Source organism: Haliotis rufescens, unplaced genomic scaffold (assembly GCF_023055435.1).
Source record: "Haliotis rufescens isolate VD_foot unplaced genomic scaffold, xgHalRufe1.0.p SCAF_49, whole genome shotgun sequence".
Lineage (NCBI taxonomy): Eukaryota > Metazoa > Mollusca > Gastropoda > Lepetellida > Haliotidae > Haliotis > Haliotis rufescens.
The window spans coordinates 2,984,967-2,999,058 of NW_025964212.1; the positions used below are offsets into that span (position 1 = coordinate 2,984,967).

Consider the following 14,092-nt stretch of genomic DNA (forward strand, 5'->3'; position numbering starts at 1 on the left):
TGTTTCAACAAAATGGCAGCGCCCAGTCAAGACGATCTGATCGATAATCAATATCTATATTGTGATAAAACGGGTCTTACATCGCGAAGTGCATCAAATCACGTGAGCACATTGATAAAAAAAAACATAAAAAGATTTGGAAAATATCTGTTGACAACGAGTTGACGGTGCACATTCTTTGCAAATCCTGCAATCGAACGAACTCCGCACGACAGTTTACGAACCGGATTTCGATTTTGTTCGCGCGATTTTGATTGGACTATGATTTATACTCGTAAGTAAGGTCACAATACCAGCCTAGTTCGGCAAGGGTGGAAACTGGACTTGTAAAGTCAGTTAACTCTCTTGCCTCGGAATTATGCCCACCACGGCAAGCAACTCTGGCCCAAGAGAAAGGGTTCCCTGTCAACAATATACAAACCCACCTTCTTCCACCTTGTCTCCCACCGTCACCATGAACTCCAATCCCACGGTATAGTCAATGGCTTCCCCAGCCTTGGATCTTCCCGCTCCAAGTTTTTGTGCCACAACTGCACAAGCCATAGCGCCAATACCTGTCACATATCCTGTAGGGAAACAGCAAAACTTTACATCATCATAATCATAATAATCATCGTAGTCGTCATCATCATCATAAACCTTTACATTATCATTATCAGCAGCAGCAGCTTCATTATAATCACGTCATCATCTTAAACCTTTACATCACCATGATCATCACCATTATCATCAGCAGCAACAACAGCAGCAGCAGCATCGTCTTCATCGTCATCATCAACCTTTACATTACCATGATATCATCAACATCATTATTATCATCATCGTCAGCTAAATTATCACCATCATCGTCATCATCAAGAGACTTTACATCAGCATCAGCATCAGCATCATCATCATGGTCAGCTTCATTGACATCCTCAACGTTATCATCATAAGACTTTACATCAGCAGCATCCGAATCACCACTATCACTACCAACACCAATCATTTATTTTCCTCACCATTAATATAAACATTACTTCGGTGTCATGTTGGGTTATTTTCGTTAGCCCACAACAAAGCTTCGCTGTACCTAGATTGTATCATATAAGGAACAGTAGTGTCGCTGTGCAGAGTTGCGTCCCTTGGGCACGCCAGAAACCTATGATTGTGGGTTCGAATCCCGGTTCGCCCCAATTATGTTTCTAGGTTTGTCAGAACCATACCCGTGCTCGTGGGTTTCACCGAAGTGGTAAACGTCTGAGACGTGAATCACTTCGGGCTTTCCTCCCACATTAAGCTGACACGCCGTGATATAACTGGAATACTGTTAAAAGCGGCGTTAAACCCAACTCACTCACTCACTCACTCACTCAGTCGTGTCCGATAAACTTATCACGATCCGCTTAATATGCAAATGAGGTCTCCTAGCAAAAACAACGTTTAAGCCCAATACATCGGTGCACTGTCTGCTTGATCGATAAATTATTGACTAACGTTCCCAATAGATTTAGAAGTTTCCTAATATATAAGTGTTCTTGAAGACAACCCATGCTGCAAATTATTTGGCACAATCTGAAAGATGGACGGTTCATTGTATTAATACGCGGTTTATAGAGAACTTCTTTCTCTAGATCTATATCTTGTCCCACTTTTAATCGCAATTTTTCTTTATCGGTGCTCACACTATCACCCACAGGTTTCCATGACGACTAACCCACGTAAAAGGCACCAGAACTGTACCTGATTTTGGAGAGAGGAGGTCCTTGGTGGCAGGAGCTTTCGGCAGAATACTGTAGACGTCGGCATCGCGTGCGCACAGAGCGTCTGCCGTGGCGGCTTCTACTCCTTGAGCTTTCACCATAGCGCAGAACTTCGCCAAAGCTGAGCCGTCAGTGAGGGTGGTCATGATCCTACGGCGACCTTCCTCTGAAGAGGTCGCTTTGCCTGCAACGCTTAACAATTCTCCGCCTGCCAGAAATAAATTGTTACAATGTAAATGAACTGTCAAGTGAGTCAGTAGGTGATGAAGGGTGTGGACATCGACTTATTAAAACTTGATTACCAGATATACGGAAGCTCACCTTTATTTTTTGAATTGACACTTGAGTGAGGATATGTTAATTTTCTCTTTTCTCTTATTACGGTAAGAAGATTTCACATATTTATAATGAACATTTATGGGTTGTAAACCGAAGATTGCTTTGAACATCTAAAAGATGATGTTTCCCCCCAAAAAACACAAAGATACATCTAATCAGACGCAAATACTTCTAATAAAAAATAGGCCCACACATTTTTCGAACTCAAACCAAAACCTTTGCCTCTACTGTATTTTAAAATAACCAAAAAGTATCAATATAGATAAAACATGTGGCAGAACTGTCGTTCCAATAGTTACCATGTAATCTTTAAAAAAAGTTTTACTCTCAATGAGTTGAACTTATAAAATGACTGAACATTTGAAGGTCGCCTGGGGTCACGTACCCCTTCCTGGTCCCTAGGGTGTTAGAGGTCACCTTTAGAGGTTATTGTATATACAAACGTGAGGCATTAGCAAACTTTAAATAGAATTGAGATATTTTGAAGGAATCTCGTAAAGAGCGCTCGTGGTATATCTACCTAACTCTGTGATCAGATTGACGAGATCATCGGGGCCGTTGCCTTGGAGTGTCCAGATTGATTCGGCCACCTCTAACGCGTTGCCAACCATTTTGCCAAGTGGCGAGTTCATAGTTGTGAGAAGTGACACCGTCTTTATTCCCAGACCATTGCCGGACCCAACCTACAAACACACAAAACCAGCAATAGTATCAGCCACAGTGGCGGATCCACAGAGAGAGAGAGAGAGAGAGAGAGAGAGAGAGAGAGAGAGAGAGAGAGAGAGAGAGAGAGAGAGAGAGAGAGAGAGAGGGAGAGAGGGAGGGAGAGAGAGGGGGAGGGGGAGGGAGAGAGAGGGAGGGAGAGAGAGGGAGAGAGAGAGAGAGAGGGAGAGAGAGGGAGAGAGGGAGGGAGAGAGAGGGAGAGGGAGGGGGGGAGAGGGAGAGAGGGGGAGAGGGGGAGGAAGGGAGGGAGGGGGGAGGGAGGGAGTTTCGGGGAACGCCCTTTTTAACAGTATTCCAGTTATATCACAACGTGTAAGCTTGATGTGGGAGTAAAGCCCGAAGTGATGCAAGTCTACATTTACCACTTTGGTGAAACCAACGAGCAAGTATATGGTACTGGACCTAGGAACATAATCAGGGCGAATTCGGATTCGAACCCACGATCAAAGGTTTCTGACACGCCTAAGTGGGGTGGGGTGGGGTGGGGTGGCGTGTGGGTCTTTGAATTAAAATGGAATAGAAAGGTAAGTAACATTTTTAACAAAAGACATTGGAGTGTCGATAGCATATAAAGCATTGCGTTGCATCGATGTTACCAATATTCATATTTAACCTGTGATCAATGTATTGTCAATGACCCATTCCGAAGCATCGATTGTTCGACCAATCGTCCGCCAACCTATCTGTGATGTCTCAAGCCCTAAATCATCGTACCTTCATATCTATAGAAGTTCGTTTTGGCTAAACACCAAGTGTATCAGTAATGATACAAGTACAACTGCTCGTTGGAGTGAGTGAGTTGGGTTTAACGCCGCTTTTAACATTATTCCAGTTATATCACGGCGTGTCAGCTTAATGTGGGAGGAAAGCCCGAAGTGATGCAGGTCTCAGACGTTTACCACTTCGGTGAAGCCCACGAGTATGGTGCTGACAAACCTAGAAACACAATCGGGACGAACCAGGATTCGAACACACAATCATAGGTTTCTGGCGTGCCCAAGGGACGCAACTCTGCAAAGCGAATCGCGGCGCCTAAGACGACTGGGCCACCCGTGACCCCCTGCTCGTTGGAAGTATAGATAGATATAGGTAGATATAAAACGTCCAAGTCAGAGAGTTCGTAGAACATGTCAGGTCAAACTCCTGTCACAGGAGTGTTATCTCAGTGTTCTCCATCAAGGTCATCCATATCTCTCATAACCTATTATTATATGAACCTCATTCCAAGCGATAGCGTTTACGAGCGGTGCATAGTCACGAAACTATCTCGTAAGCTTTAGTCTGATGAGCTTATCAAGATAGTGTATGTTTGGACATGCTGCATACGTCTGATATCTAATGTGTGCGGACGACGGTCCTGAAAATCTGCCCAAGCGGTGTTTGACCTGCTGGTATCTGTGCACGAACGCAGTGACCCACTGCCACACAGCACGACGTATTTACTCCCACCAAACCTTCAGTCATGACCCGCTGCCTTACAAGGTCATTGCCTCGACCTCAAATAATTCCACACTTTCACAAGATTTACGATCGTCATGTCGCTAAGATCTCTGTATCAGAAGTCCGCCAACATTGTAATTCCCTCCCATCCGCCAACTTCTTCCAGTCCTACCATCTACCAACACTATCCTGTCCTATCATCTGCCAAAACTATCAAGTCCTGCCATCTGCCAACACTATCCAGTCCTACCATCCGCCAACACTATCCAGTCCTGCCATCTGCCAACACTATCCAGTCCTACCATCTGCCATCACTATCAAGTCCTGCCATCTGCCAACACTATCATGTCCTACCATCTGCCAACACTATCAAGTCCTACCATCTGCCAACACTATCAAGTCCTACCATCTGCCAACACTACCATGTCCTACCATCTGCCAACACTACCAAGTCCTACCATCTGCCAACAATATCCAGTCCTACCATCTGCCAACACTATCAAATCCTGCGATCTGCCAACACTATCAAATCCTGCGATCTGCCAACACTATCAAGTCCTGCAATCTGCCAACACTATCAAGTCCTGCCATCTGCCATCACTATCCAATCCTACCATCTGCCGACACTATCAAGTCTCCCTGCCGCAAACACTATCATGTTCTACCAGTATCCAACACGAATAAGTCCTAACACAATCAATTTCCACCATTCGCTAACACTATCAAGTCTTACCATCTGCTAACACTATCAAGTTCTACCATTCGCTAACACGATCAGGTTCTACCATTCGCTGACACGACCAAGTCCTACCATTTGCTAATACTATAGAGAACTATCACCCCAAGCACTATTAAGTCCTACAATTTGCCAGCGTTATCCAGTTTTGCCATCCGCCAACACTAACAAGTCCTACTATTCGCTGACACTATCAACTATCACCGTCCTCCAACATCCACCTTCCGTGACTACCATGCAGGAGACCGCCTCCGTGGTCTTGTGGTAGAGCGTCCGCCCGGAGAGCGGAAGGTCCAGGGTTCGATCCCGGGCCGCGTCATACAAAAAGACGTTAAAAGATTTTACTTGTTGTTACCCTGTCTGGCGCTCGGCATTAAGGGGCTAAAACAAGGACTGGTCGGCTCGGAGTCAGTATACTGTGTCTGAGTGGGGTATTCATGTTAAACTGCGGCATGGTATCTCAGTGAGCTAGCACTATAAATCGGCATCAGTCCGGACTAGTACAAGCAGCCACACACACACATACACGTGCATGCACGTCGCTATATAAGTGCAATAATCTTGGACGCGACGTTAAACCCAATTTCACCTCACCTCACCTCACCTCACCATGCAGGAACCCTTTTCAGGTGCAACATGTCATTTTAGTTCAGGTAATATTTTAACCGTTTACTGGAAAGTTTAACTCAAGAACTTTGAACACAAATATAAACAATCGTTACACTTATCAAAACATATCCCGTACTTACAAATGTTTTCCAACCGGTTTTCAACTAAATTGTTGATCGTGTCAAAACACGATAAACTAAAAATGTTCCTTTAACAGTGTAACAATTTAAGATTTGTGCATTCTATAGATGATAGGTTTGAAAGATGAAACGTAATATAACGATAATAGCAGTTGCATTATGTAAAGTCCATTTATCATAAATAAAAAATCTCAACATCTTTAGAAATAATGTTTTTAAAGTGATCCTTTATGGTTTTTTTTATCATAATACTTGTTCTACTGTTTCTAAGATAAATTTGGTATATTTGATATTTTTTTATCAAACTTCGAGCTGTTATTTATGAACGGAATTGGTGCCCAAATTTTTTAATATTTTGTTGATCTAAATACAAATCACCAACTTTTGTTTACTCGTAATGGTTTATCATGCATACAATGTCAACCAACCAGTTTATAGGAGTTTCAAATGACATACAATTTAGTTGAACCTAGAAAATCATAATTTTTATCAAAATCAAGCTTAATTTGAAAAGTTTAACAACTCTTTTAATCTCAGTGAATAAAGTTTCTAGAAAATATGAGATTATAAATCATGACCTAAGCATTTCATAAATAATTATTTTATTATAATAGGTCAATCCAAATAAAGGTTATTAAGTTACGCTTTCCAGTAAACGGTTAAAATATTATAAACTAAAGTGATATGTTGCTTCTAATAGGGCCCCTCCACGGTAGTCACGCAAGGTCGATATTGACAACCGACCTCAAATCAATGGTAAATCATTCCGGATTATGGAAAATACAGTTTTCAAAGACAATGAACCACAAAAAGGGTAATAAGGAAAATCAACTAAAAACTGTCTCCAATTAAAACTAAATGAAACAAGGAAAGTCATGTCCTGGATAGAACTTTGCTTAAAATTACGTTCCTCAGGGCAATCAATGTCAAAACGCCAAAAATCAATTCGGAAAAAAATAGGAACAAAATACAAGACAACAGAAGAGACAATTAATGATCAAATTCTTGATTCATTGGAGGCAAAGATAAAGGTTTGAACAGAAAGAAATGAAAGTGGGACAAGAAAAACCAAAATAAACTGTTCAGATCTAATGAAAAACAGTTTTACAGTTTTACAGTTTTACATTTTGCTGCAAAAACACACATCATTGTGACTGGTCCTCAGCAGGAAACAGAAAACGTTCTGTTTCACTTTTCAGGCCAGACGACTTCATCCAAGCGAAGGACTCTGCAGGGTTGCTTACCTTCTCAACACACTGCACATCAACTCGATGCAGTGGTCGTTCAGATAGTCTCTCCTTGAAAAACTGAGTCTGGGCCGACTTGATATGGCACTTCGCTTGGTTGACACTCATTTCTGTACCGTCCAGCAGTACAAAACCATCAACATAATCAACACCGACATTGAGGTTCTGTCCCACATTCCCGGCTCGTTTTAGAAAACTGTGGAATACCTTGTTGTCATCATGAGTCTTGACATGCTTCACAAGAGGATCATCAGACAAATATATGTGTGCAAAAGTGCACAAAACAATTCTGTCATGAAGAGCCTCCACATTAATCAAACCACGCCCTCCCATCATAATTGGTAAATATAAACGATTGAGGGAAGAGCGAGGGTGGTGGGATCTATTATTATTATTATTTTGGTGATCCTGGCACAGTCAGGCTGGTTAGGCTCATTATCAGCTCAGGGCCCTTGCCCCCTCTACACGCAGCCCAGACAGCGTTTGGGACTTCTCCCAATTAGCGTTGCCTAGTCAAACCCACCAAGAACTTTTCGGAGAATGTGAAGACTCCCCCACACTGTAGCCTTCTGCATTACAAAGATTGTCAGAAGGGCTGTATACCTGGTAGCAAACCTGGGTACTCTCCCATCATCATCATCATCATCACCATCATCACCATCACCATCATCATCATCATCATCATCATCATCATCATCATCATCATCATCATCATTATTATTGCTGCAATAGTTGTACATATAATGCAATAGTAACCTAATAGTATTGTAAATATCGAGATGTTGTTGCAATGGTAAAAATGCCTTCGAAAGAAACCCCTTCCATTAAGTCCTACCATCATCTTTGCCAGCTTCCGTGCCGTGTCAATGTCTTTGAGAAAAGCCCCGATGCCAAACTTAACGTCCAGCACTAAAGCATCTATCTTCTCTGCTGCCTTTTTGGAGATGATCGACCCTGTATCAACAGTGAATGATCAGGGGAGCTTGGCTTAAAACGCTACTTTTGATATAAACTGCCCGGCTAAAGAAAGTATAAACCCATGTTTGACGGTGGCTAAAAATGAAACAAACAAGAAATGGTTCTTTGATGGAGAAGTATATTTGAAAAGGGTATCATAGTTGTGTTTTGAGCCTGATGTTCAATGTTTCGGCGATTGTATTCAACCGTATAACGTTTTCATAACGTTTGTATTTTTTTGGTCAAATCCAATTTTCGAGCGTATATATTCTTTGGCCCGGCAGTTTAGTTAAAATCAATGCTTTAAGCCGAAAATTCTCATGTTCATGGAAAGGGATTTATTGCTTTTAGGTTTTTAGTGACTCTTAGTTAAAAAGTATTTCAAAATTATATCACTGTCACATATGACTTAGATATGACGTTTCACCAGCGTGAATCACCTGTTATAAGCCCAAGATTGTCTACAGTGCCTGTGACGTCACGTATTGCGTACATCTTGCTGTCAGCAGGGCACAGTTTTTTCGTCTGCCCCACAATGCAACAGCCTACAGTCTTGATGATATCCAGCATCTTCTCTGTCGTCACAGAGACTTGGAATCCTGGGATAGATTCCAGTTTGTCCAGCGTCCCTCCGGTGTGCTCCAGACCCCGCCCGGAGATCATGGGTACCTGGAAACACAGGAATGTACTTCAGTGATGGAGTCATCGATTTGCTGTAAATGCGAGAAATCGTTTTCAAGGCTTTAAGATATGTTCTCAAGCAGAGGCTATACGGTATGTTCAAGTAGAGGCTATACAGAATGTTCAAGCAGGGGCTATACGGTATGTTCAGGCAGGGGCTATACGGTATGTTCAAGCAGGGGCTATACGGTATGTTCAAGCAGGGGCTATACGGAATGTTCAAGCAGGGGCTATACGGAATGTTCAAGCAGGGGCTATATGGAATGTTCAAGCAGGGGGTTGTACGGTATGTTCAAGCAGAGACTTTACGGTGTGTTCAAGTAGGGGCTATACGGTCTGTTCAAGCAGGGGCTATACGGTATGTTCAAGAAGAGAATATACGGTATGTTCAAGCAGAGACTATACGGTATGTTCAAGCAGGGGCTACACGGTATGTTTAAGCAGAGACTATACGGTATGTTCAAGCAGGGGCTATACGGTATGTTCAAGCAGGGGCTATACGGAATGTTCAAGCAGGGGCTATACGGTATGTTCAAGCAGGGGCTATACGGTATGTTTAAGCAGGGGCTATACGGTATGTTCAAGCAGGGGCTATACGGTATGTTCAAGAAGAGAATATACGGTATGTTCAAGCAGGGGCTATACGGTATGTTCAAGCAGGGGCTATACGGAATGTTCAGGCAGGGGCTATACGGTATGTTCAAGCAGGGGCTATACGGTATATTCAAGCAGGGGCTATACGGTATGTTCAAGCAGGGGCTATACGGAATGTTCAAGCAGGGGCTATACGGTATGTTCAAGCAGGGGCTATACGGTATGTTTAAGCAGGGGCTATACGGTATGTTCAAGCAGGGGCTATACGGTATGTTCAAGAAGAGAATATACGGTATGTTCAAGCAGGGGCTATACGGTATGTTCAAGCAGGGGCTATACGGAATGTTCAGGCAGGGGCTATACGGTATGTTCAAGCAGGGGCTATACGGTATATTCAAGCAGGGGCTATACGGTATGTTCAAGAAGAGAATATACGGTATGTTCAAGCAGGGGCTATACGGTATGTTCAAGCAGGGGCTATACGGAATGTTCAAGCAGGGGCTATACGGTATGTTCAAGCAGGGGCTATACGGTATGTTCAAGCAGGGGCTATACGGTATGTTCAAGCAGGGGCTATACGGTATGTTCAAGAAGAGAATATACGGTATGTTCAAGCAGGGGCTATACGGTATGTTCAAGCAGGGGCTATACGGTATGTTCAAGCAGGGGCTATACGGTATGTTTAAGCAGGGGCTATACGGTATGTTCAAGCAGGGGCTATACGGAATGTTCAAGCAGGGGCTATATGGAATGTTCAAGCAGGGGCTATACGGTATGTTCAAGCAGAGACTTTACGGAATGTTCAAGCAGGGGCTATACGGTATGTTCAAGCAGAGACTTTACGGAATGTTCAAGCAGGGGCTATACGGTATGTTCAAGCAGGGGCTATACGGTATGTTCAAGCAGAGACTTTACGGTATGTTCAAGCAGGGGCTATACGGAATGTTCAAGCAGGGGCTATACAGTTTGTTCAATTTCTTTACAGTAGGGGTGGTTTCTTCGTCATTATGCCCTTGTATTTTGCTAAGCGGGACGTCTAACCTCTCCAACTTCAAGTTTTATTCAACTGAAAGCATGTCTTTGAATGTCTTGGACTCGAGCTTGACAGCATGAAACAGACGGACCAGTGCTCTTACCTTCAACCCACAGGCTGCCAGTGCCGGGGCGAGGACTAGGCTGACTTTGTCCCCGACTCCCCCGGTGCTGTGTTTGTCCACCAGCTCACCCTTCCATTCCTTAGGCCAACTCAGCGTCTCCCCCGAGTTCATCATGGCGCGGGTCAGGTCTGTCGTCTCCCTCATGGTCAGATCGTTTAAATACATGGCCATAAGCATGGCACCTGTAACATAGAATACCATTAACAAGGTACCTGTAAAGTAGCTCAGTCAGACGCCTGAAAATATAGAATACAATCAACAACTCCCTATAAAGTGGCACATTGTAAGCAGGACGTCTGAAAACACAGAATACCATCAACAGCTATCTTTAAAGTTGCCCATTGTAAGTAAGACGTCTGAAAACATAGAATACCATCAACAGCTACCTTTAAAGTTGCTCATTGTAAGCAAGACGTCAGAAAACAGAATACCATCAACAGCTACCTTTAAAGTTGCCCATTGTAAGTAAGACGTCTGAAAACATAGAGTACCATTAACACTACCACCAGTAGTGCACCTGTGATAGATAATACATCAGTACAGCACCTGTATCAGAATACCATATTCAGTATAGCACCTGTAACACAGACCACCATCAATAATGCACCTTTAACACAGAAAACCACCAATATTGCACCTTGAACACGGCATTCTGATTAGCCGAATTGGTCAAGTGTTATGGCATTTATGTTACAATGAATATAATACAGTAAGCAACACCCTCCGAAGCCGACAATTTTCACCACTACGGAATGTCGGGGAATCCCTTTTACAGTCGAGGGAATTCCCTTTCTGCCCACCTATATTATGTATCAGACTCTATAGCGAAAATCATGAATATTCATCCACCAAATCACCCTTCGAAGCAGAGGTCGAGAAGGAATGAAACATAAAATGAGCAGACTCGCTCACGCGGGTTCCAGAAATGTCATGTCTTCCTGTTTCATGACTAACTTGCACTTCCCGTTCTCAGGGAACAAATGTTTGAATCTGGAAGTTACTGACCATGTCCTTTGAAACAGACCGCATTCGTTATTCAGTGGTAGAGCGTCTGCAAGGAGAGCGGAAGGTCGGGGTTCGATTCCCGACCGCGTCATGCCAAAAGACATTTAAAGATGGTGTTTGTTATTACTCTGCCTGGCACCATCATATACACTAATATACATGTATGTGTATATATGAAATCGACTCAAATATTACAACAATCTTGACTGACTGAAAGTGCATTCGGTGGTCAAATCTCCCGATGTTGACCTGGATGTTCTGATAACTCACTAATGGTATTTTCCTACGTGATAAACAAAACACCCATTTTTTTCTATAAACGATTATGACGAATTACCGGAGACAATTGTTATGCTGTGTGTGTAAGTGAAAAGACATTTCATATTCTGTCCTTTAAGTATCATGGGAAGTTGTGTTGCTGAGGCGTAAATGTTTCTATTTCTACTGGAGAGGTAAAGCAGATTAACATAAATAATGTACGTGTTAATTAAATGATGACATTCTTAAACATCGGATAGTCCTTGAACATACGTGCCAAACTGACAATAAATCTTCCTAACCAGTACCATGTATTTCATAGAGGAATTAAAACTTAAAATGACAATCTGGTTTGAGGAAATGTGCACACCTGATTTAACTCAGACTGGACAGACAACATCAATATTGTTCTCTGCTTCTAAATACTGGATTGTGAGGATTTCCAACGCAAGATTGTTTTACAGACGCCGAATCTAAGTGTGAACTTCTAATCTCTGTGATTGCATTTACCACGGGGGTTGATTGATAGGGCATCACATAGGAAGACTTGGTCTAAAGACATTAAAAATGATATATTTTTCCTCTTATTCCCCTTCCAGATTGATACACTTTCACCAACGACGTTGGGGGGATTTTATCACAGTTTCGTGGAAGTCCTCTTGGCGATCGAAATGGGTTGTGGCTAGAGTTGTCTTCATCTTTGGAACAGATGGTAACCTGACGGAGCCAGATCAGGAGAATAAGGTGGTGTTGAAGGAGTTCAGAGCTCAACGTGTGGAATGTAGCTATGACAAGGCTCTGTTGAAGGAGTTCAGAGCTCCACGTGTGGAATGTAGCCATGACAAGGCTCTGTTGAAGGAGTTCAGAGCTCCACGTGTGGAATGTAGCTATGACAAGGCTCTGTTGAAGGAGTTCAGAGCTCCACGTGTGGAATGTAGCTATGACAAGGCTCTGTTGAAGGAGTTCAGAGCTTCATTTGTAGAATGTAGTCATGACAAGGCTCTGTTGAAGGAGTTCAGAGTTCCACGTGTGGAATGTAGCTGATAAGGCTCTGTTGAAGGAGTTCAGAGCTTCACGTGTGGAATGTAGCCATGACAAGGCTCTGTTGAAGGAGTTCAGAGCTTCACGTGTGGAATGTAGCCATGACAAGGCTCTGTTGAAGGAGTTCAGAGCTTCACGTGTGGAATGTAGCCATGACAAGGCTCTGTTGAAGGAGTTCAGAGCTCCACGTGTGGAATGTAGCCATGACAAGGCTCTGTTGAAGGAGTTCAGAGCTCCACCTGTGGAATGTAGCCATGACAAGGCTCTGTTGAAGGAGTTCAGAGCTCCACGTGTTGAATGTAGCCATGACAAGGCTCTGTTGAAGGAGTTCAGAGCTTCATTTGTAGAATGTAGCCATGACAAGGCTCTGTTGAAGGAGTTCAGAGTTCCACGTGTGGAATGTAGCTGATAAGGCTCTGTTGAAGGAGTTCAGAGCTTCACGTGTGGAATGTAGCCATGACAAGGCTCTGTTGAAGGAGTTCAGAGCTTCACGTGTGGAATGTAGCCATGACAAGGCTCTGTTGAAGGAGTTCAGAGCTTCACGTGTGGAATGTAGCCATGACAAGGCTCTGTTGAAGGAGTTCAGGGCTTCATTTGTGGAATGTAGCCATGACAAGGCTCTGTTGAAGGAGTTCAGAGCTCCACCTGTGGAATGTAGCCATGACAAGGCCCAGTTAGAGGAGTTCAGAGCTCCATTTGTGGAATGTAGCCATGGCAAGGCTCTGTTGAAGGAGTTCAGAGCTCCACGTGTGGAATGTAGCTATGACAAGGTTCGTTGAAGGAGTTCAGAGCTCCACGTGTGGAATGTAGCTATGACAAGGCTCTGTTGAAGGAGTTCAGGGCTTCATTTGTGGAATGAAGCCATGACAAGGCTCTGTTGAAGGAGTTCAGAGCTCCACGTGTGGAATGTAGCTATGACAAGGCTCTGTTGAAGGAGTTCAGAGTTCACGTGTGGAATGTAGCTATGACAAGGCTCTGTCGAAGGAGTTCAGAGCTCCACGTGTGGAATGTAGCTATGACAAGGCTCTGTTGAAGGAGTTCAGAGCTTCACGTGTGGAATGTAGCCATGACAAGGCTCTGTTGAAGGAGTTCAGAGTTCACGTGTGGAATGTAGTCATGACAAGGCTCTGTTGAAGGAGTTCAGAGCTCCACGTGTGGAATGTAGCTATGACAAGGCTCTGTTGAAGGAGTTCAGAGCTTCACGTGTGGAATGTAGCCATGAAAAGGCTCTGTTGAAGGAGTTCAGAGCTTTACGTGTGGAATGTAGCCATGACAAGGCTCTGTTGAAGGAGTTCAGAGCTTCACGTGTGGAATGTAGCTATGACAAGGCTCTGTTGAAGGAGTTCAGAGTTCCACGTGTGGAATGTAGCCATGACAAGGCTCTGTTGAAGGAGTTCAGAGCTTCACGTGTGGAATGTAGCCA

The 14,092-nt window shown here is 43.5% G+C and overlaps 1 protein-coding gene across 3 annotated transcripts in view; it reads right to left on the minus strand.

Moving 5' to 3' along the window:
• Nucleotides 1-14,092, minus strand: part of LOC124122858 (thymidine phosphorylase-like) — a 47,035-nt gene that overhangs the window by 4,280 nt on the left and 28,663 nt on the right. For all 3 annotated transcript variants that reach the window (XR_006859227.2, XM_048383472.1, XM_046486030.2), the window contains exons 3-8: nt 10,345-10,547; nt 8,374-8,602; nt 7,812-7,930; nt 2,602-2,764; nt 1,723-1,950; nt 426-566 (exon numbers count right to left, since the gene is read on the minus strand). Coding sequence is in view for 2 of the 3 variants with exons in the window: in XM_048383472.1 (XP_048239429.1) it covers nt 426-566; nt 1,723-1,950; nt 2,602-2,764; nt 7,812-7,930; nt 8,374-8,602; nt 10,345-10,547 (1,083 nt within the window). In the remaining variant the exon portion in view is untranslated. The remainder of the gene's footprint in view (nt 1-425; nt 567-1,722; nt 1,951-2,601; nt 2,765-7,811; nt 7,931-8,373; nt 8,603-10,344; nt 10,548-14,092) is intronic.